General features: G+C 41.0%; 2 protein-coding genes across 3 annotated transcripts in view; both read left to right on the forward strand.

Annotated features, from left to right (window-relative positions):
• The window catches only part of LOC134817890 (proteasome subunit beta type-7-like), a 61055-nt gene that overhangs the window by 29192 nt on the left and 7693 nt on the right, over positions 1 to 24170 (forward strand). The window contains exon 1 of one of the 2 annotated variants that reach the window (XM_063827254.1): positions 9114 to 9119. The exons of the other annotated variant lie outside the window; for it this stretch is intronic. The gene's annotated coding sequence lies outside the window, so the exon portion shown is untranslated. Of the gene's footprint in view, positions 1 to 9113; positions 9120 to 24170 lie in introns of those variants that run through there. 2 annotated transcript variants of the gene reach the window in all.
• Positions 20229 to 20897, forward strand: LOC134818629 (uncharacterized). Its single transcript, XM_063828267.1, has one exon. It carries the CDS (start codon positions 20229 to 20231, stop codon positions 20895 to 20897), a length of 669 nt encoding a protein of 222 aa, XP_063684337.1.

Raw genomic sequence — 24170 nt, forward strand, 5'->3', positions numbered from 1 at the left:
GATCTAGATTGTAGAGTATGCTATATAAATATCTACCATATACCACCTTTTTATGTTATCACAAACGTCAAGTAACAGAGTACCCGTCTAGAGATTTGGCTACTGGACCGGAAACAGTATGATATCAGTCTATTTTCCTGTTATCATGCCCTTTAATAGTTTTACCCGATATGGAACCAAATATCAACTTTGAAACTTCTTCAAAAACATAGTTCTTTGAAGCACTAACGTATGTAATATTGTTAGTTTATTATACAGATGAATTTTAGTTCTGTTAAATATTATGTATTATTCTTAGGATACCAATAATACAATTTTGAATTATGTGGTTAGTTTGGAAGCTCCATTCTGTAAATATTGTGACTAAAATTATGGCTTTTACTGATTTAATAATCTTAATACCAAGACTTAAGTATTTATACAGTAAAGCCCAGGGTCCCCATGTAAGCAAGCAAGAATAATTGATTAAGAAAGTGCTGCAAGTCAAAAATTTAAAAAGTCAAAGCCCATAGATAAGCTTTTTGTCAACATAGCGGTCACATCATCAAAAAAGTTAACACACAACATCAGATGGTCTGGAACTTTCTAAATGTGACTTTACAGTGCACGCAGTAACTATTTAACACTGAGATTATCGCTTCGCGCACGCGAGTTCTTCTCGTACAGTTGCACCTGAGATTTTTCGTGCGGCTCTCAAATTACTTGACACCCACATAGTGAAACGACCGTGGGGGTCGCAACGTGATACAAAGGGCGCCGACTTCCACTTTGGCTAGGTTTCTTCTTATAGGGGGTGCACGATAAAAATAAAGTTGCTTGGATTTTAAAAAATTTTGTACCACTGTTTTCTAGAGACTGTGAGAATTTTCACAATACTAAATTTGTTATACCTTTTTGGAAAAAATTGTGTGGCACGTCGGGTGGCACATTTTAACGGGTGATACGCGTATAAATTTCGATCGCTGACGTACAGCGAGCAGCACAGCTGCGAGTGGCGTCAGCTAGTAGGATTTCATCCTACAAGGCACATCGCGTTTACCTAGCTGACCAGGCCATTTCCGCCTCCGGCGGTCGCGCGCTACTGCAAGCTTACCTGAGGACCCCAGGCTTTAATGTTGTTAATAGAGATTAGGCGGAATGACAGGCTGAGCGCGGCCCAGTAACTGCAAGCGAGAGGGCTATAGTTAGACTTAGAGCAACACATCGCGCCACAAGCCAAATATTTATCAACATCTTGACTAGCTACGCGGTCCTTTTCCGCATGCGCTCGCGCTGTGCTCAAAAATTGACGTCGCGTCGTCAATCAATTAACATCAAGATTTTAGTTTTACATTTGACCTTTATGTCAAAAAATCTCTGAATTTTCAATCGGTGGTCGATGTTACCTGAGGACCTCAGGCTTCGTCCTTACTTCGTCACAGGACGATCGGAGCTCGACGAGCGTAGAGAGTGCTGGCGTCGTCCTGTGATGGTCGACGTATTTTTGCTTTCTGGGATCCGGCCGAATGACGCCACATGCAACGTGTAGGGTAAAACTAAAACCGCTTCCCTATATGAGATAATATGACAAAAATTGTTTTGGTCGCGTGACCAGTCAATGACATTGATATTTCGCTGCGGACGGTTTGGTGGAGGGTTAGGGTCAACGTTTATACATTATAGAGTCAAAGTTAGGACTAGAGTTGTACACTATTGACATTGTGAGGGTAATGGTTAAGGTTTATCACTAGCGACCTTTTCATCTGACCACAATATCGCAAAATGCTATTGGCTATGTTGTATGTCACGTGACAAATTTAGCCGAGGGTCGGAAGTCGGAAGTCAGTGGACTCTGTTGGAGTCCGGCTTGGACTCCGAGCGGAGTCCAAGCTCCGCCGGACTCCGCCGGATTCAAGTCTGGCGGAGAGGTCCGGCGGAGTCCGCCAAGCACTCCGCCGGATTCAAGTCTGGCGGAGAGGTCCGGCGGAGTCCGCCAAGCACTCCGCCGGAGTCCGCCTAGTGGCTTAGTCCGCGGCGGACACTCCGCCGAGCCGCCGCGGAGCCGCTCGGAGTCCGCGGCGGACTTTAAAGTCCGCTCGGAGTCCGCTCGGCTCCGCTCGGAGTCCGCCAAAATGTACTCGAGTCCAGTGTAAATACATTTTGGCGGAGCACCGCCGGAGTCCGCTCGGAGTCCGGCGGCTCCGCCGCGGACTCTACTCCGCGACGGATAGTGCCCAATATTGGGGTAGGTTCGCTTATATAAGTGTTTCTTAACAAAACTCTTATCCAAAATACAATTAAAATTAGAGAAAATTTACACATTGACAACATTTAACAAATGTACTAAAGTCCAATTGCAAATGACAAAAGCGTAGTAAGGTAACTGTGTAAGTGTAGGAACTTACAAGGAATTAGAGCCAAGATATTTCAATTATGAAAAGAGTTTCAGAGTATGTAACGCGGTCAGCCATATCTCATATCTGTCGAGTTAATTAGAAAGCATTTACAATTTACAGTTTGGTTATTAAAGTTACGGTAGCAATTAAATAGGCAAGTCTTTGATTGTTCATAATTCCTCAACAATTACAGAAACCGTTTTTAAGTGTCTTTAAGAGTTTTTAACGGTGTATAGAAGCTTTTAAAGGTGTATAAAAGCTTATAAAGGTGTATAAGTTAAGGAAATGACGAAAGTATGACGTTTAATGAGATTACGAGAGAAAGGCTATAAATATCGAGACCGAAGAGGTCCGGCAGGTTTCGTTTACCCAGTTTGGGGGTCAACCGACCCAGACCTTACACACCACGCTTTATGCCTCGCTTCTAATCTCATAGGTTTCCGTACTTAAATGTCTTGTAAGTTATGATGCGACGTACGCCGAGTTATATTCTATGTTAAGGTTTACTCACTAGAATGTGTTTACAAAGTAAGCTTTAAGTAGAATATGTTGAGAAGGATTATCGTATTGAGGTTGAGTTTACACTATTGATATTGTCCAATCATTTCCTAATCGCCCTTAGATCCCTAGTTATTCGTTTGTTTCATTTGTCTCAATCCTAATTCTGATTCAAACCTAAAGTGATTATACAGTCCTTGTAGTTTTGGTTTCGAGCTTAGTAGTAATGGCTTGAAGCCGTAAGCGTATTAGGTTAAGTTAGTAGAGCTAAGCTAACGTTTACAAATTGGTCCCTCAAACCAGATCTTAATTTTGTACTTGATGCTGGAGTCTAGACTTTACAGTTCTACGTCATCTACGAGGTTAAGATTTTTTTCCTACTAATACTAGAAGTATAAACTTTTTGTTTTTATAAGGCACGCTTGTTGCATGTGACGTTGATAACACATTAAAATAAGTACACTGTTGACTCTAATTTGATTTTGAATAACACATAAAGTAGTTGCAAGAAAAATTTCTAATTCTATGATGAAAAGTAATTCTGGTCAAGGTCTTTGTTGTTTCTATCGTAGTTTCTATCGAACAAACTCTACAGTTTGCTTTGTTGGATAATTCGTTTTCGAAAACTTACTAGTTACTGGAGAAAAATCAAGTTAACGAATAAAACGCATTTTTTACGGAATAAAATTTGATTCATAATAGCAAGTCAAAACTCAGTCATAAGGTTAAGTTATGACTGTGAGTGGGAGGACTGTTTGAGTATGAATGTGTCTTTTGTGGACTCGAATACTAATATCGCAGTTTAGTGACCATTGAAGTTGCCTTTTACTACTTCCTCTTATGTTAAATTATTATTTCAGCAATTATTTCTATTTCGGTTGTTTGTACGGGAGTTAAATTTTAAGTGATTTTGTTTTAAATTTTCATGATTCTTGAATCTCGAATTTTACTTACTCTAGATATGTTATTCATTCATGTATAGTCGAGACGATGGTGTTAGTGCCATCTCCGACAACTTTACGTTTAATTCCGTTTAATTCCGTTTAATTCCGTTTAAGGAAATACTTTCAGAATTTTATATATCGTCATACAAATAGGAAGTTCTTAAAATCAAAGTAAGTTGTCTTTAGGAAAATCTTGAGGGCATATGATACGAAAGGGCGTCCACTAGAAAATATCCGATGCAGTATAACAGTTGTCGTAAACGTAAATTTAAGTACGAAAGACGAATATGCAATTTTTTTTGACGCGGAAAATTGTTCGAGAAGCAAGGTGAGTAACGAGTGTCACTGTCAATGCGTGTGAATAAGAATGTGTGATTTTGAAGCAGCATCACTTATACTTTAGAAAAGGTTTCTGCTGTAACGCAAATTGATCAGGATACTAGTTTAAGAGCTACAGTCAGTGTGCAACCCGAATCTTGGTATAAAGTAAGGTTTAATAATGATGGAAGGTCGTAGAGCTGTCTTCGGACAGAGGAGTTAAACCAGGGAGCTCAGGAGCGGTAGACCGTAGAGGGCCAGAGTTTGGCGCTGAAATAAGGATGGTGAAAGAAAAAGGGGTAGGGCAACAACGTTTTGGAGGAGGTAAACAACATAGCTCAATTTGAATTAATTTAATCACAAGATATCGAAATTAAGGCATCGGGTGGAGAGGTAGTAAAGTAGTAATTACTCAAAATTCGAGTACTTAGTGCCCCTGCCTTTAGTAGGTATAAGAGGGGCTGAAAAGCGACCAACAGTAATATATGAGGTTTAAGATAGCCGGGAAGTTGCACTAGCAGGCGTAGGCTGCACTTAATAGTTTAAATAACTTTGAAAAAAGACAAATGGCCTGGCCAGCCCACGCAAACAAAAATGTCGAAGCTAAAATCAAGTTAGCTGAAAAGTAGTGCCTTCAACCAGGTTGGCTGTTAATGAAATTTCATAGGTAGGCGCATGCATACTGCGAAAACGGCAAGTGAAAAAGCATGCTAGACTGAACAGGAAGGTTTAATTAGCACATCAATAGCAAAAGTTATTCAGAATTAAGGCATTGGTTGCAGTAAAGGTGAAGCTGTCCGCGGTTTAAGCTGGTCACGGCCAGGAAGTAGAGAGGAAAAGTAAATAAAGTCGGTATGAAACAAGAGTTGACTTGTTAAGAAGTAACTAATGAATAAAATAGTCTTTTAAGTTAAAAAAGCGTTAAAGATCAGGATCAGCTTCAAAAATTATATCTGACATTACTACACTTTTATCCGGAAAATTCTGCCGGAAAATTTTGAAGGCCTTGAAGTTATGCCAAACATTTTTACGAGCCAAATCGTTAGGAAAAGTTGTCGCTAGATCTAACTTCTAAAAGTAGGAAAACCTCAGAAACAGCAAGTTAGTTAAAGGCAGCCAGCGAGCTTGAACTGTTGGGGAAGAAAGGCAGATGACGAAAAACGAAAACGTCAGCTCAGCACTGGTGGACGAGCTTAGAGAGCTAATTAAAATGTCAGAGAAGCTAATTCAAGAAGTGAAAGAAGAGTGAACCAGGAGTCAGATGCAGTACTCGGAAGCAGCAGTACAAGTAACGAACCAAAATGCCCAGGCCCCAGAGCTGTCATCAGAAAAAAAATAACAAAAAGCTAAAAACATTTTGCACCAGTCAGAAAGCAATTTTGTATCAAAATTAAGTTGATCTTGCAGGAGAAATCGATAGAAAGCAATGTCGAGCAATTGCAAAAGAACTGCAAGTACCGGAGGAAAGAATCAGAAAATGGTTTTCAAATAAAAAACAAAGAGACTAAAGAAGAACAAGAATGAAGGACGGCAAAGGATGGTTTGAGGAGAGCGAACACTGTTAGTGTTAGGACCCGCACTGAAGTCATAAATCTACAGTCTCCTTTTTGTGAGAAAGAGGATAGTATGTTAATTTGTCGTAAAGTTCTACTAAACTTATTCTTATAAAGTTGAATTCGTATTGAACTAAGTTAAGGGAAAAATTTAGAGGGCAGAACTGACTTACAAAAAGTTTACTATTTGCATTGCAGCTAGCTTTTGTCCTTACCCCACTCACGTGTAATCAAGTTTTCCCTATTTAATAATGACTTGAAACGATTTTGAAGAGTTTTTCGCCAGTGTTTGAAAGTTTTGAGCATTGAAAACTGTATATTACCAACAAATCTTTCATTAAAAGTAATAATGATACACTTTAAATTAAATGATTAAAATTCTACAGCACCATAAACAGAGTTTTGATTATCGCTGTGCTAAGAAGGTAAGAAATCATTCTACCATAAAAACGTAAAAGACGGAAAAAATGACTTAGTGAAAAATGTGAATTAGAAATGTTTGATGATAAAAAATTCTTCGCAATTTGGGGAGAGGATGCTTCAAATGAAGTAAAACCTGAAGTCTAAAAACTTAGAGCATCTAGAAAAGCTGGGAACGATCTGCGGGACACTTAATACGTGAACAATCTCAAAAGGGACACAATACAAGGGCTAGTAAAGAAGTATTAGTAAGTCTAAGGTAGACTTTGGAATCTTTATAGTAAAACTCTTTTGTAACTTTTTGGCGTAAGGAAAACAATTTATGATAAAAAGTTAGTCGCAGCTAATGACTAAATGATGCTTTGTTGGGGTATTCGTTAGATCTACTGTCAATCTTAGTTAAAGTAAGTAAATACACAATTATTTTACACAGCATGACTAAGCTATTGTTGGTAATAATCTTGTGTCGGCTAGAAAAGCAATTTTTTCCTTTTCACCCTTTTGAAAAAAGGCAATAGTGAAAGGTTACGAATGGAGGTTTTTGCAGAAAAACGTGGATTTTGGAGAACGAGATAGGTGGGTTTAAATATGTCGTGTGTTCGTTCGTTACCATGCAACGAAAAAGTTGGGCGCGCGCGAGGATTGCTTGCGGAGATGTGATGTATAGATAGCCTGTGATCTATGAATGCGCGGCGCGACTGTGTATATGATGCATGTAATGTATAATATTACTATTAGGTAATACACCCAATTTGTACGTGGCACGCGTAGTGTATTGATGTGTACACGAGTATATATAATTGATTCACGATGAAGCATTATTTGATGCGCGCGCGACCCAGTAGTGCATCGCGCTACAAATATATAATAGTTTACCTTTGCTGATAATTTCTTGAATTACAGATACAAGTTAAGTTCTACGGCAATTGAACTGAATGTCAAGTGTTTCCCGTATTTGATGCATAATTGATCAATATTATTATCATGAAGATTGAAGTGAGCTGATTGGAGCTTATAGTTATACTTAAATTTATAGTAAATGTGAAATGGAAATCTAGCGTCCGCCAAAACGAAACAACGGGCGCAATTCTTGTTTCAACTATAGTTGTTTTATAGTAGCTGCAGACATGATGTAGGTCATCACGATTATCAGTAATGTCCCAAGGCGTGAAGGGAACGTCGATAAAGGTTTATGCTAGGGGTTCTATAAAAAACCCCAGTGAAGCGATGTAGTAGTGGCAAAAAGGGTTAAAAAGTGAATTAATAAGCTAGATGAGTCTTCTAGTTTCTGCCCTTTAGACTGATTGAATGCAAAGTGCGTGATTATTACTATGGCGAATACTGGATGACCATTGGTCAGGCTTGATGAAATGGTCTGAAAAATAAGCCCTTGAACCTATGAAAAAAGTGCACTTTGTAAATTGTGTGCATTGGGCTAAGAGAGTTATCCTTATTCAAAGAAGAATGTTTCTTGGTGTAAACGAGAACATATCGAGAGGTTCGTTACTAGTCGGGTGCAGATACTAGTTTTATTACTTGAACAAGAAGCTGAATAAATATCTTGCGAAAAGCAAAATAGCATCTTTATTTGGGTTGAGAAAGCATTAAACCCAAGGTAAACTCTCGGAGCATCTTTGGTAAATGTTTCCAGTTAAAATCACGTCGAAAATTTGATCAAGTGTTCTATGTCATTGTCCTCGTGAAGCAGAATTTGACGGGCTTGGTAAGGTTTGGACGATGAGTTTTCAAAGCGTGTCCTTGTTACTAAGTAGGAAAGTGACGGCAGCTGGAAAAAAACAAGCACATGGAGAGTTAGATTCTATATAAACCCGTTCTTACTAGTAGACGATGATGCTAATATCAGATAGATTGAAGGATCGAGGAAGCAGATCCAAAGCTCATTCTAAGACAAATACTCAAATAGTCTGAGTTGAGCAGTGAGTGTGTCGACTGGGACAGAGACGAATGCGAGTCAGATGTTTCATTCGGATTTCAAAACAAAATCTATTTCATGAAGGTTGCGAAGAAGGCAGCGAGGAAGATGAGGTTGATGAATGAAGCATGTATGTTCAGACAATCATTCGTGAAAATCACGAAAGAAGTCGGGAGTAATGCAGGAGATGTGGGATGCGAGGCCTACATGCGATAAACATGTAGAAGGTTGAGGTCAAGTGAATAAAGTCCGTACACAGAGAGTGACTTTGTACAGGGAGCTTTGAAAAAAGATTGAAAGAGCATCCAAGAGAAATGACAAATATGAAGTGTGAAGGAAGGAATGGTTGGGTCACAGCCGGATAAGAGTGAAGGGATGCATAAAGTTGTAAGTGAGACTTCTGGCACCGCTCATCTAGAAAGGGATGGGTGATTCTGGTTTAGTACTTGAGTAATTCAGCTGAGCTATTCTACGAGTGAAGCAAATTAAAGTAATGAGTAAGGTGGTAAGACTTACTAGAGTAAGCTGAATAGCAGAGGGCTAGGTGATCAAGGATTGGGGCAGGATCAGTAGAATCACAAAGTCAAAACGAGACACAGGGAACACAGTATAAAGGAAGACCACTGATTTTGTGAGAGATCTTGCCAGGAAAGTCCTAAACAGTGTTAAGAAAGGGTCGACTATTTTTCCTGGTCAGTAGCCGGCTCTACAACTCCTCGTTGAGAATTGTTTGACACTTTTAGGCAACCCAGGATTTTGTGTCCAGAGAAAAAGGCTCAGTAACAATTTCGTCGTTCTACAAGTTCCTATACAAGGCAGTAGAACATGTGACTCAATTATCATCAATCACAGCATTTTAAAGCAATTGATAAAGAAGGAGATCACAATTAAGAGGATCCAATAGGGGATCAAACAAAAGAAAAAATCATAAGATTAAGTGGATCAGATGGATCAAGAACCTTAAGAGGAGCTTATGAGAAGTTCCGGGAGAAGACAACTACCAACTAGGTTTGAAGTAGAACAAACCAAATACTATGGACCAAAGCAGTAAAGGGACTTGAAACGAAAATAATTTGGAGTTATTGACTTTTAAAGTGAGTATTTAGTAGAAAATAAGAAAGGGACACGAAATGTGCTTTTTCGGAAAAAAATAATTACTGATAACATGTTTTTAAAAATTCTTCTGAAGCTGTGTAGATGAATAATAAAAAGGAATTTTCGTTTTCTTAAGAAGTCAATTGAAAACGGAAGTGTGATATTTGGTTGTAAGAGATTCAGGGTTTATTTCATTGACTAAGAAAACGAAGTACTAAATACTCTGAGCTAAAAGTATACTGTCGACGGTAGTTGACCGGGTTGTCCAGTCAGCAAACGCTGGTTGAAATTCAAGAAGTGAATTTAGGTCGACAGGAGGCCTTTGATTAAGAAATTTAGAAATTTAAAGCGGTGATGTGTCTTAAGAATTTCGGTCATGTAAAGGTAGTTGGCGGCTTCCTGTGCCCGAGATACGCCAACTTAACCACTAACCCTTTAGTTTTCACAAGCATAAGGAGCGGAGAGAGGCTTGGTTTCATACTGTTGGTGAGTTTGGGGGCGCTTAGTGGCTTTACACAAGCAGGATTGGTTTGCTCGACCAAAAATCTGGACAATTGTATCAAGTCAGGAAAGTAGATTGCAAGAAAGTGCAATTGAGATCAGTAGTGATCCAGCTTCAGAAAGAAAAGGAGGATGTCAGAATGACATAAAATAATAAAAATAACAAGAAAAAGGAGAGTATCGGTGGCAAAATTAGAAATTCCTACAGTAGAAGAAAACAAGAAATTTGTGATGCGGTGATGCGGTAATGGAGTGAACCATATTAAGCTTCCAAAGGAGTTATGCTGAACCGCACACACCTTTGTATAGAACTATAATAATTTCGTTTTCGGATGGAATTTCGAAACCAGGTACCAGTTACCACCGAGAAAATCTAGGGAAAAGAAGTTTCTTCAAGATCAATTTACGATACTTTGGTGCCAAAAGAAACATACTGATTCAAAAAGGCACAGATCGGTATCGCGGTACTGAGAGGCACAGATTGTCGCAGAAGGGCGCAAAACGATGCCAAAAAGCACAGGTTGGTGCAAAAAATCTACTTCGGCGCAACATGTACACTAACAGATAAGTACAGAAGCATACAGAGGAGTACAAAAAGCGTACAAATCGTTGCCGAAGTGCACAAATCGGTGCAACAGTGTAACGATAGGTGCAAAAGTGCGCGAATTGGTGCAGAAGCGCACAAATCGGTGCAGAAGTGCACGAATTGGTGCAGAAGTTCGAAGATCGGAGTCAAGACTTACGATGGCTCAAACGAGTAAAAGATCGTGCGGATATGTACAATAACAGACGACTGTACACATTACATACAAACTTATAAGAGGACTGACTATACATGTTTGAAAAGACAATTACTGACAAAACTAATCGTTACAGACGAATACTGGCAACATGACACTGACAGAGAAGTGTAGACAGAGTCAGTAGTACAGGACGTGTGTAGACAGGATTACAGGAGTGTAGAGAGTAGTACAGGAGAGTAGGGAGGAGTATATAAAAGTGTAGAGAGGAGTAGAGCTATGTGCAGCTGAGTGAAAAAATTAAACGTGAGTTAGAGATGAGCAGTGACTACCGAGCAGACTTATGTACAAACATTAAACAAGATGACTGACCTTGAAAGCACGAGATAGGAGTACAAGCAAACAGACAGGGCTAATTATTTAACCTTTAGTTAAAAGTTAAAGCTTGACCATTGCAGTAGTTATTGTTGAATTGTCGTGAAATTTTTGAGAAGTTTGCGAATGTTTGATAGCTGTTTTGAAGTCTTTGGAACTTATGATGAGAAGATTATTAACGATCAATTTTTAAGTGATGTGAGAGCACGTTTGAATACATTTTAATGAAAGCAGCACGGAATCCTAGAAGGAGATATACGAGACGACGAGAGCAAGCTATCAAGCCTTGCAGAAGTACAGGGACTTAGCAGGCGACAGTGGCGCTGTGATCAGGGCGACAGCCGAGTGTCTGGTTCCAAGAAGGGTAGGAGAATTAAGAGAGAATTGAGCAGGAACAAAAAAGAGGTATGCAAAGAGGCTACATGACTAGGAGAAAGTCTCGCTGGAGCTGAATCTGCAGATTGGCAGGAAAAACGAGTCGCGGTGAAACTGGAAGGAGAAAAAGAACTGCATACATATGGAAACACATGAAAACGGGTTTCTTCAATCTTCGTAAGGCCGAGGGTAATGACAAGGTCATCAAAATCTTACAGTAAAATGGAAGAATAGCCAGGCAAACCAGCACAGCAGAGAAGACCGGCAATAAGAAAGAGACAAAACAAGATTACCGCCAAGAGCGAAAGATGATGGCACTCTGCTAACACGATCAACAAAAGAATAAAAGAGTCCGAAGATTTTACTTAGACGCTTCAAAAATTAGAGCAACCGTACTCCACTTAGTTTCCTGAACGAGAAGTCTGAAGAACAGGAAACACCGCAGAGAATCAGAGAGTTGGAGAGTCTGAGAGTAGGAGAGTCCGAATGTTGGAAAGTAAGATCCAAGAACCGGAGAGTCCTAGAGTCAGAGTGTCCAATAGTCTGGTCAGTCAATCAGCAGACGAAAACGGTGGTTGAAGATAAGTGTAACGTTTACCAGCGGAGCTCAAAAGAAAGTGAGATTTCTGGCTTAGAGGAAAGGACCCTATCAGTATTCAGTGCTCAGTATAGCATGCAGCATGAAGTTGCACGGCAAACGGTCTGTCCACAAAGACGGACTGCTGGAAGATCAGGAAATTGACTTCGACAAGGGAGGGTGAATCAGAACGGCTAGAGACCTTGTATTGGAGTTTGGAGCTAACTGAAATTACTTTGGTGGGAACTACTTACAATACGATAAGAAACAGTAAAAGTGGGGGTTGTTGAGTCTTGCAAATTCAACTCAAAGCTGAACGAACCAAATTCGCTCAAACAAAAGATGGATCCCATTTCTGTTTCGTCAAATGTTAAAGATAGTAGAGCCAAGCTCAAGAGTTGAATGCAAAGATAGGATCCGCAGAGAAAAAAAAATAACCGTTCGGAAAACCAAATTGGGTGGAGCTTACAGAGTGCACGGAAGTTAGATCATCCGGAGCAGTTAAGCTGAAAAGAAAGTAGCAAAGGACATCGTGATGTCAGAGATAGCCCAAGGGGAACCACAGAGACACTCGAGTCGCTATGTTATCAGTGCCACAGTTCTTGCTGGCAGGAAAGAGTTGAAATTATAACACTTACCAGACGCAGAATCATGGACTACAACTGAACACTGAAGTATCGAATTATCTGCAAATTTTTAATACCATTCTTGAGGGGAACATTAAATTTTGAAGAGAATTGACAGATGCGTTTGCAATATCAGTAATGTTTTAGAAACCTTCATTTTCGAAGAGGAGGCGAATATGTGAAGTGCGCAATTTTATAAGGGGCATTGTCCCAGATAAGCAGCGTCAGTGATGTCAACAGATTTTATGCTGGTGAAAAATTTGGAAAATTTTTGTAATGTGCTAAGTGCTTCAGCCAAGATGAAAACCATTCCTATCTTTGGTGAGCGGGCGAATATGTAAGTGTAGGAACTTACAAGGAATTAGAGCCAAGATATTTCAATTATGAAAAGAGTTTCAGAGTATGTAACGCGGTCAGCCATATCTCATATCTGTCGAGTTAATTAGAAAGCATTTACAATTTACAGTTTGGTTATTAAAGTTACGGTAGCAATTAAATAGGCAAGTCTTTGATTGTTCATAATTCCTCAACAATTACAGAAACCGTTTTTAAGTGTCTTTAAGAGTTTTTAACGGTGTATAGAAGCTTTTAAAGGTGTATAAAAGCTTATAAAGGTGTATAAGTTAAGGAAATGACGAAAGTATGACGTTTAATGAGATTACGAGAGAAAGGCTATAAATATCGAGACCGAAGAGGTCCGGCAGGTTTCGTTTACCCAGTTTGGGGGTCAACCGACCCAGACCTTACACACCACGCTTTATGCCTCGCTTCTAATCTCATAGGTTTCCGTACTTAAATGTCTTGTAAGTTATGATGCGACGTACGCCGAGTTATATTCTATGTTAAGGTTTACTCACTAGAATGTGTTTACAAAGTAAGCTTTAAGTAGAATATGTTGAGAAGGATTATCGTATTGAGGTTGAGTTTACACTATTGATATTGTCCAATCATTTCCTAATCGCCCTTAGATCCCTAGTTATTCGTTTGTTTCATTTGTCTCAATCCTAATTCTGATTCAAACCTAAAGTGATTATACAGTCCTTGTAGTTTTGGTTTCGAGCTTAGTAGTAATGGCTTGAAGCCGTAAGCGTATTAGGTTAAGTTAGTAGAGCTAAGCTAACGTTTACAACTGCAGGTAACAAGTCTGCTGGTTACTGAGAATTTAACATTAAAATATGTCCCGGCCCTTTAAATCATCCGCCGAATGATCAACCGAATGATAGCAACAGACAAAGAAACAAGCAAAATTTGTTAAATGGAGTGCATGATCAAAGAAGGTATATTAGCTCCCAACAAAAATCTAATCCAATGAGAAAATAAATCTAAAGTCCAATTGCAAATGACAAAAGTGTAGCAAGGTAACTGGTAACAAGTTTGCTGGTTATTGAGAATTTAACATTAAAATATGTCCCGGCCCTTTGGATCATCCGCCGAATGATCAACCGAATGATTGCAACAGACAAAGAAACAAGCAATATTTGTTAAATGGAGTGCATGATCAAAGAAGGTATATTAGCTCCCTACAAAAATCTAATCCAATGAGGAAAGAAAAATTTTTTTTTTTAGGAAAGAAAAATTTTTTATTTACCACAAAACAATCAATACATAATGTTATATTCATAAATAAATTCAAATTTCAATTTCAAGCACATATACAGTACGCCGCGCACACAGCCACAATTTTCAATTGTTCAGAAATTCGTAGGTCAGCTGTAGGCGCCGCGCACAGGATTTATTTAATTGTTATCTTACAATTACATGTCGCATTTCTTAATTACTAGAGCCAAAATTTCAGAAGCAAAATAATTTAAAACATATTTCTGTCGTTCCCGCAGTACAGGCCGTGAGCACTGCGATCTAATTAATAGATCGAAAAATATTAATGGAGAAATTCCAAAAACCGCGCGCTCGTTATTTGTGATTAAATTGAGTGCTATTATATGCGCGCCTCTGTGAACAGCAGTACCGCTCAAGCATGAAGTACTAATATAAGCGGTACGCAGTTCTGCGTGAGGCGTAGACATTTGTAGCACACGTTTCATTCAACTAATCAATTATGTGACATGTAATTATATTAAAGCAAAAAGAATATTAATTTTAGTAATAATTGACGTAAACATATGTGTTTAAATAACATTTATAATCTAGCGAGTTACCAATAATATAATACTATTTGTTTGTATTATTGATTATATATGTTTACACTAGCCTATATTATGATGGAGATATACATTATATAATTGCTCCAATATTCAACACTGCTAAACAACAAATACCTACTCGCCCATCGATGAAGCAGTCGCCAAAACAAAGCTCAAAGTTAATATACCTTCGTACTTCGTTTTGGAAACTGTAGAATGCCAGTAAATAATTAGTGTTTCAATCGTGTATTCGATGGGCAAGCACTCGCCACTCGAGGCCGAGACAAACGGCACCGGCTCCGCCCTGCAACCATGAAGTAATGTAAGCAGTAAGGCGGGGCGGTGGTGTGCGCCGTTTATACGGCCCACAGCACGAGACATTTTGAGCTCCAAGACTTAAGACTATAAAAGTCCCGAGTTAAACGTAGCGACTTACCATCGTCAGCCGTCAAAAATTTAGAATTTGTATGTTATAAACTCTACATCTGATATCAGTATAACATGAAATTTAGTTTGTTATTGGCTAAATTTTTAACTCGATTAAGCGATGCAGACGGATGAACTAGGCTCCTCCTCCGTCAAAAACACTATGAGAGGGGATTGAGAAAATAAATCTAAAGTCCAATTGCAATTGACAAAAGTGTAGCAAGGTAACTGGTACTAACAAGTCTGCTGTTTATTGAGAATTTTAATTAAAATATGTCCCGGCCCCTTGAATCATCCGCCGAATGATCAACCGAATGATAGCAACAGACGAAGAAACAAGCAAAATTTTTAAATGGAGTGCATGATCAAAGAAGGTATATTAGCTCCCTACAAAAATCCAATCCAATGAGAAAATAAATCTAAAGTCCAATTGCAAATGACAAAAGTGTAGCAAGGTAACTGGTAACAAGTCTGCTGGTTATTGAGAATTTAACATTAAAATATGTCCCGGCCCCTTGAATCATCCGCCGAATGATCAACCGAATGATAGCAACAGACAAAGAAACAAGCAAATTTTTTAAATGGAGTGCATGATCAAAGAAGGTATATTAGCTCCCTACAAAAATCTAATCCAATGAGAAAATAAATCTAAAGTCCAATTGCAAATGACAAAAGTGTAGCAAGGTAACTGGTAACAAGTCTACTGGTTATTGAGAATTTAATATTAAAATTTGTCCCGGCCCTTTGAATCATCCGCCGAATGATCAACCGAATGATTGCAACAAACAAAGGAACAAGCAAAATTTGTTAAATATATTAGCTCTCTACAAAAATCAAATCCAATGAGATAATATTGTTTACCGATATTACAATCACAATCCACGGACCTAATTAAAAATGACTGACACGTCCCGCGCGGCATCAGAAATATGGGAGGAAATCTGGCACCACGATTTGTGGTGCCAGTTTGTGGCCATGGATAGAGCCCTCCCTGGCCGCCTTCGGCGGTCGCGCGTTACTGCAAGCACGAGGGCTCTGGTTAGAGCAATTCATGTATATATATATTTGTAGACAAACTTGAAAATGTTTATATTAAAACATATTAAAAATTTAATCTTTGTGCGCTAAAATTTATTAACTTTTAAAAAAATGTTTTATAAAAACTATATCACAACGCTGTGTAGAATTTTGCTACATTTGGACAAAACCAAAAACGAATTTACGTAGATTTTTAACTAGGGTGCTGCGCCGCGCATTCTTGACTCTAAACGAAAAAATCGAGCGCTGGAAGAGCGAGTTTCTAATGTTAACAAAGAAAACTTGCAATCCCGGTCTCCAAGTGCACTGTCCTCTTACAGCAATTTTGCTGAAGCTCTTGTAGGTGGTGCTATTTCTCCTCAGCCAAGTAAAGTGTCCGCTAACATAAATCAAATTAGCAAGGAAAGTAAAGAGATATTGGTGCTAGATAGTCCCTTTCCTTCTGCTGATATTTCATCTGCTCCAGATGTTCTATCTGAGTTGCTCTATGACACACGATTGATTGCTATGAAAACTAGCCTACTAGATTCACATAAGAAGATAACGCTAGTTTTTCCATCTTCATCTGATAGGCTGAAGGCTAAAAGTCTTATTGAAAACTCTGATGTCATTAAATCACTTGGTTTTCACATCACTCTCTCACAGAAAGCTCTCCCTAAGGTCACTGTGTCTAATATTCCCAGTCAGATATTCGAAACCATTGATCGCTCTGGTTTGCCCGCTGAAGATTTCCGGTTACAGACTAAAAAAGCTCTTCTAGATATTATTCCCTTGAAAAATCCTGGACTTAAACACTTGCTAGATAATGAGCATTTCTTTGAAATTGTGTACATAAATGTTGGACTAAGGTACACTACTGCTGGGATCAAGGTCTCTCCTCAGATTAGGAACCTATTGACAGGAGACGGCAAAATCTTCATTCTGAATAGTGCTTGTCCTGTAAAGGATAGATTCATCATCAAGCAGTGCTATAATTGTCAGAAGCTCCACCATATTTCCCAAAATTGTCCTGAGAAAGAAACTCTGGTTTGTATGTATTGCAGCGGTAGGCATAGAACATCAGACTGTCATTACAAGGAAGACCCTAGCAGACATAGATGTCGCAATTGCAGTCTGTCAAAAGATCCAAGAATCTCATCTCACTGTAACACTCACCATTCCAGCTCAGAGCAGTGCCCCATCATGCAACAGGCATTGAATCGGTATAAACAAAACATCCTTACTTCAAAAAACTAGCTACAAACTCTAAGTCAGAATGTCAGAGTATGAACTTTGCCCTGTTCAATTGCAGATCCATCTGCAATAAAACTGCTGGAGTCATGCAATTGCTTGAAGACTTTGATACTGATATTTGCTGTGCTACAGAAACTTGGCTGAGAAAAGATGACAATGCTAAGTTTTCTGAGATGAAAGAACTTGGATATTCCATTCATAGCCAGCCAAGAGCTGGGCGGGGAGGAGGTGTTGCTGTTCTATATAAGAAAAGTCTTAAAGTGACTCCTCAGAAGTGCAAGCGATTCAAAACGTTTGAGTCTTGTGAATGTACCTTCAAATCATCTTCTGGAGATATACTACGAATTGTTTCAATTTACCGTTCTGGCACCTCCACATCTCAGAGTGCTAACATCCCCCAATTTCTAACTGACTTTGAGCAACTCTTGGTTGATTTAGTAGACAAACCTGGAAAGCCCTTGATCATGGGTGATTTTAATATCCACATTGAAGACGAAAATGATTCAGTTGCACAAAGGTTTAATTCACTACTTAAGTCTTGTGGGTGGGTGCAACAAATTTCAGCTGCAACACACAGAGATGGGGGCATATTAGATCTTGTAATTACCAGGGATGGTTCTTTTACTCACGATTGCATTGAAGTTCTAGATCCTGTCATTACTGATTCTGGCACATCGTCTGACCACTACTTTGTTGCTTTCAATTGCAATGTATCTCCAGCACCCATAGGCACTCTAGAACCAATTACTTACAGAAACATTGCTTGCATAGACCTAGATGCTTTTGTTGAGGACATTCTTAAGTCAAAACTATGTGACACTGATTGCTTCAATGACCTCGATAGTGCAGTTGATATCTATGAGTCTGAGTTGAGCAGTATTTTGGACAAGCATGCTAAAGAAAAAACTTTCATCCCAAGAAAAGATCATAACGCTGAATGGTGGTCTACACACTGTCAACAAGCAAAAGCAATGAGAAGAAAGATTTAGAGACTGTATCAAAAGAATCATGATTGCCCAGATTATAAACGACTGTACAGGAAAGCATCAGAGAGAGCATCCTCAGTCATTGTATCCACAAGAGATCACTTCTACAAAACAAGGTTACAAGATAGTGCAGGTGATGCTAAAAAGACTTATTCCATCGTTAATAAGTTGCTCAATAAAGAAAAAGTTAGTACTACTACACCTTCTTGCTCTTCACATCTTGAGAGTGCTAACAACTTTGCACAGTTCTTTAAATCAAAGGTCGACAACATATACAACAACATTTATTTAGAACAACAATCCCAAGATTCTCCTAACTCAGATGAATTTGTTCCTCTTTCTAATAGCCCAAAGATAGTACAATTCCGTCATGTGTCTGATGAAGAACTAGTAAGCATCATAAAGAATATGTCTAACAAATTCTGTGATCTTGACCCCATACCTACAAAGATTCTCATCAAGTGTCTCCCAGAACTCCTTCCTCTGATCTCATTTATAGTCAATGAATCATTAGTTAAAGGTGAGTTTCCTATAAAACTTAAGGAGGCTCTCATTCGTCCAAGTTTGAAGAAACGTGGCCTTGACGGTGAATCTCTATCTAACTATAGGCCTATTAGCAATCTCTCATTCTTGTCAAAAATCATTGAGAAGTGTGTATCTATACAGCTCACCAGTTATCTTGAGGATAACAACTTGCTTTCTAAAGTTCAGTCCGGCTATAGGAAGTTTCATAGCTGTGAAACTGCAACAACCAGAATCCATAACGACATCTTGATAACTATTGACAAGAAAACTAAAGTTGTTCTTTTACTTCTAGATTTGAGTGCTGCCTTTGATACTGTCAATCACCCAAGATTAATCAAGAAGCTAAGATCTGCTTATGGCATTACAGGCATTGCTCTTACATGGATCAGGTCCTACTTGGCTAACCGTTCATTTTGTGTCAAAGTCAAGGATTCGTCTTCCTCAGCAACTGTTCTTGAGATAGGTGTGCCACAAGGTTCAATCCTTGGCCCCCTGCTATTCATATTGTACACCAAAGATCTTGAGAACATTGCAAGTATGCATGGGTGCTGTATTCATTTGTATGCTGATGACACCCAGCTAGGCTGTATTTCACTCTTGATTCTGATGACCCATCACAGCTAGAGCACAATATGGAACACTGTATGTCTGATATCAAGAAATGGATGACAAACAATTTCCTTCAACTGAATTCTTCTAAGACTGAAGTCATCGTTATATCCTCTAAATTTGACTCAACAAATATTCCAGCCTCTCTACAGATTGTTAAGGATCAAGAGCCACATGTTGTTAGTGGAACTGTGAAGAGTCTTGGGCTGTATTTGGACAGTTATCTTTCAATGAGTGATCAGATTACGTCAGTGGTTCAAGCATGTAATATTCAGATCAGAAATTTGTGGTTTATTGCATCAAAACTGTCTTTTAACCTTAAGATTCAGCTTGTTCATGCTCTAGTACTCTCTAGAATTGATTATTGCAATAGCGTATATTTTGGACTGAGCTCTTATGATTTAAGTCGTTTACAGAAGGTGCAAAATTCTGCTGTAAGATTTATTTTCGGGAGAGGAAGAAAGGCACACACTACTCCACTACTTAAGAAAGTTCATTTTCTACCAGCTAGATTTAGAATAGATTTTAAGATTGCCCTACTTGCCTACAAGTGTTTAAATAATATAGCTCCTCCTTACTTAAAAGAGTTGATATCTCCTAGGCAGCAAAGTTTTAAAAATGTACGTCTTGATAATGATTATTTTTACCTTAGTTTTCCGCCCTCTCCTAACTATGTAAACACAGAGAAAGCTTTTAGTCACTGTGCAGTTAAAGTATTTAATTCCTTGCCATACGACATAAGATCAGCTGAGTCAGTTACATCTTTCAAGACCAAACTTAAAACATACTTCTTTTCTCTAGCATTTGATTGATTTTGCATTTACATAGGTAAAATGAACTTGTCATGTCTAATTTTCAATTAAACTAAGCTCAGTTAATGTAAGAGCCGCTTTAGAAAGCACTGGAGTTTATCTCCAGGATTAAATTATATTTAGTCAACATGTCCGATGATTACTCCTGGACACCACATATCAATATCATGGTTGACAAGGCACGTCAGATGGCATCTTGGGTTCTTGGAGTATTCAAAGACAGGACAACACCTGTTATGCTCCAGCTCTACAAATCCCTGATAAGGTCCAGAGTGGAGTACTGCTGCCCGCTTTGGAATCCAAACAAGATCTTTGATATCCAGTCTATCGAGAGCATACAACGCCAGTTCACTAGACGAATTCTAGGGCTCAGAGACACCGATTATTGGAATAGACTGAAGGAACTGGAACTTACATCACTGCAAAGACGCCGAGAACGCTACACCATCATACATCTGTGGAAAGTTCTCCAGGGTATATGTCCAAATGACCTAGATGTACAGTTCAGAGAGAATGCCAGACTGGGAGTCAAAGTTATACTCCCTTCTCTCACAAAAAAAGCATCAGCTGCTGCACGCTCTACCTACGAGCACTCATTCGCAGTGAGAGCTGGAAGACTCTGGAATGTTCTCCCCAAAATTGTCAATACTCAAAGGACTTTGACAAGCTTCAAGACATCTCTTGGAAACTTCCTAGACACCCTTCCAGACAAGCCCCCAACTCCTGGATACAGTGCAGAAAACTCTAACTCGATAATAGACCGGTGCAGTCAAGGAGGTGGTCCGCAGATTGCGTGATGGCCGTGAAGATGCCTACTTCTAAACCTATCAATAGGTTCAATAGGTAGGTTATATCGAGTTATATGATTTAGCTATAAGGCGGTTTATAAATGTTGTATTTATTATTATTATTATTATTGCACAAATGTAAAACTTCACGTGGATCCAACGGATCCTTAGCTATGTTAACCTCCCTAAACAAGGTGACACTAGGAATCGAACCTTTTAGCTTCTTGAAATTGTTGTTTTCTTGAGAAAGCGGTTGAGTCTACTGGAAGGTATTGCATTTAATTCATTAGCAAACCCCCTGGGATTGATAGCACAAGCCGGTCTCTTGTTTCTGTTTTCTTAACTTGTAATTTGCTGATAACAAGCTCCTTCAAGCAACCACGGAACCTTCGAACCCCTCGTGATTTGGAGTTCATTACTGTAAAACTAGTTATAGGGGGGGGTGACATGTCTCCAATGTCTCCCGCACCTTATCTTTTCGAAAAAGACAAAGACATTGGAGACATTGGAGACATTGGAGACATTGGAGACACAGCTTTTGGAGACATTGGAGACATTTGGGACATTTGGGACATTGGGGACATTAGAGACACAGCTTTTGGAGACATTGGAGACACAGCTTTTGGAGACATTGGAGACATTGGGGACATTTGGGACATTGGGGACATTAGAGACACAGCTTTTGGAGACATTGGAGACACAGCCTCCTCCTCCTCCTCCTCCTCCTCCTCCTCCTCTTCCTCCTCAGTCCTCCTCAGTCGTTCTCCTCCTCCTCCTGAGTCCTCCTCCTCCTGAGTCCTCCTCCTCCTGAGTCCTCCTACTCCTCTTCATCCTCCTCCTCTTCCTCCTCAATCATCAGTCCTCCTCCTCAGTCCTCCTCCTCATCTTTCTCGTCAGTCTTCCTCCTCCTCCTCAGTCTTCCCCAAGTCCCCCTCCTCCTCAGTCCTCCCCCAGTCCCCCCTCCTATTCAGTCCTCATCCTCCTCCTCCTCAGTTCTCCTCAGTCCTCCTCCTTCTCAGTCCTCCTCCTGAGTCCTCTTCCTGAGTCCTCCTCCTGAGTCCTCCTCTTCCTGAGTCCTCCTCCTCCTAGGTCCTCCTCCTTCTCCTCCTCCTCCTCCTCCTCAGTCCTCCTCCTTCTCCTCCTCCTCCTCCTCCTCCCTCTCAGTCATCCTCCTCAGTCATCCTCCTCAGCCATCCTCCTCAGCCGTCCTCCTCAGCCATCCTCATCAGTACTCCTCAGTCCTCCTCCTCAGTCCTCATCCTCCTCCTCAGTCCTCCTCCTCATCCTTCTCCTTAGTCCTCCTCTTCCTCAGTCCTCCCCAGTCCCCCTCCTCCTCCCATTCACTCCTCCTCCTCCTCAGTTTTCCTGAGTCCTTCTCCTGAGTCCTCCTCCTGAGTCCTCCTCCTGGGTCCTCCTCCTCCTAGGTCCTCCTCCTTCTCCTCCTCAGTCCTTCTCCTCCTCCTCAGTCCTCCTCATCCCTCTCAGTCATCCTCCTCAGTCCTTCTCCTCCTCCTCCTCAGTCCTTCTCCTCCTCCTCAGTCCTCATCCTCATCCTCCTCTTCAGTCCTTCTCCTCCTGGGTCCTCTTCCTCCTCTTCATCCTCCTCCTCTTCCTCCTCAGTCCTCAGTCCTCCTCCTCATCCTTCTCGTCAGTCCTCCTCCTATTCAGTCCTCCTCCTCCTCCTCCTCAGTTCTCCTCAGTCCTCCTCCTGAGTCCTCCCCCTCTTCCTCCTGAGTCCTCCTCCTGGTTCATCCTCCTCCTAGTTCCTCCACCTTCTCCTTCTCCTCCTCAGTCATTCTCCTCCTCCTCCTCCTCAGTCATCCTCTTCAGTACTCCTCAGTCCTCCTCCTTCTCAGTCCTCCTCAGTCCTCTTCCTGAGTTCTCCTCCTCCTCAGTCCTCCTTCTGGGTCCTCCTCCTCCTAGGTCCTCCCCCTCCTCCTCCTATTCACTCCTCAGTTTTCCTGAGTCCTTCTCCTGAGTCCTCCTCCTGAGTCCTCCTCCTGGGTCCTCCTCCTCATAGGTCCTCCTCCTTCTCCTCCTCAGTCCTTCTCCTCCTCCTCCTCAGTCCTCCTCCTCCTCCCTCTCAGTCATCCTCCTCAGCCATCCTCCTCAGTCCTCCTCCTCCTCAGTCCTCATCCTCATCGTCCTCTTCAGTCCTCCTCCTCCTGGGTCCTCTTCCTCCTCTTCATCCTCCTCTTCCTCCTCAGTCCTCAGTCCTCAGTCCTCCTCCTCATCCTTCTCGTCAGTCCTCCTCCTCAGTCCTCCCCAGTCCCCCTCCTCCTCCTATTCAGTCCTCCTCCTCCTCCTCAGTTCTCCTCAGTCCTCCTCCTTCTCATTCCTCCTAAGTCCTCCTCCTGAGTCCTCCCCCTCTTCCTCCTGAGTCCTCCTCCTGGTTCATCCTCCTCCTAGTTCCTCCACCTTCTCCTTCTCCTCCTCAGTCCTTCTACTCCTCTCCTCCTCAGTCATCCTCTTCAGTACTCCTCAGTCCTCCTCCTTCTCAGTCCTCCTCCTTCTCAGTCCTCCTCAGTCCTCTTCCTGAGTTCTCCTCCTCCTCCTCCTCCTCAGTCCTCCTTCTCGGTCCTCCTCCTCCTAGGTCCTCCCCCTCCTCCTATTCACTCTTCAGTTTTCCTGAGTCCTTCTCCTGAGTCCTCCTCCTGAGTCCTCCTCCTGGGTCCTTCTCCTCCTAGGTCCTCCTCCTTCTCCTCCTCAGTCCTTCTCCTCCTCCTCCTCAGTCCTCCTCCTCCCTCTCAGTCATCCTCCTCAGCCATCCTCCTCATTCCTCCTCCTCCTCAGTCCTCATCCTCATCGTCCTCTTCAGTCCTCCTCTTCCTGGGTCCTCTTCCTCCTCTTCATCCTCCTCCTCTTCCTCCTCAGTCCTCAGTCCTCAGTCCTCCTCCTCATCCTTCTCGTCAGTCCTCCTCCTCCTCAGTCCTCCCCAGTCCCCCTCCTCCTATTCAGTCCTCCTCCTCCTCCTCAGTTCTCCTCAGTCCTCCTCCTTCTCATTCCTCCTAAGTCCTCCTCCTGAGTCCTCCTCCTCTTCCTCCTGAGTCCTCCTCCTGGTTCATCCTCCTCCTAGTTCCTCCACCTTCTCCTTCTCCTCCTCAGTCCTTCTCCTCCTCAGTCATCCTCTTCAGTACTCCTGAGTCCTCCTCCTTCTCAGTCCTTTTCCTGAGTTCTCCTCCTCCTCCTCCTGAGTCCTCCTTCTGGGTCCTCCTCCTAGGTCCTCCTCCTCCTCCTCCCTCTCAGTCATCCTCCTCAGCCATCCTCCTCAGCCATCCTCCT

The sequence above is a fragment of the Bolinopsis microptera genome, chromosome 7 (genome assembly GCF_026151205.1).
Source record: "Bolinopsis microptera isolate Bmic1 chromosome 7, MBARI_Bmic_1.0, whole genome shotgun sequence".
NCBI lineage: Eukaryota > Metazoa > Ctenophora > Tentaculata > Lobata > Bolinopsidae > Bolinopsis > Bolinopsis microptera.

Coding starts and splice junctions, on each gene's coding strand:
- LOC134818629 (XM_063828267.1), top strand. CDS start 20,229: ATGTCCGATGATTACTCCTGGACACCACATATCAATATCATGGTTGAC.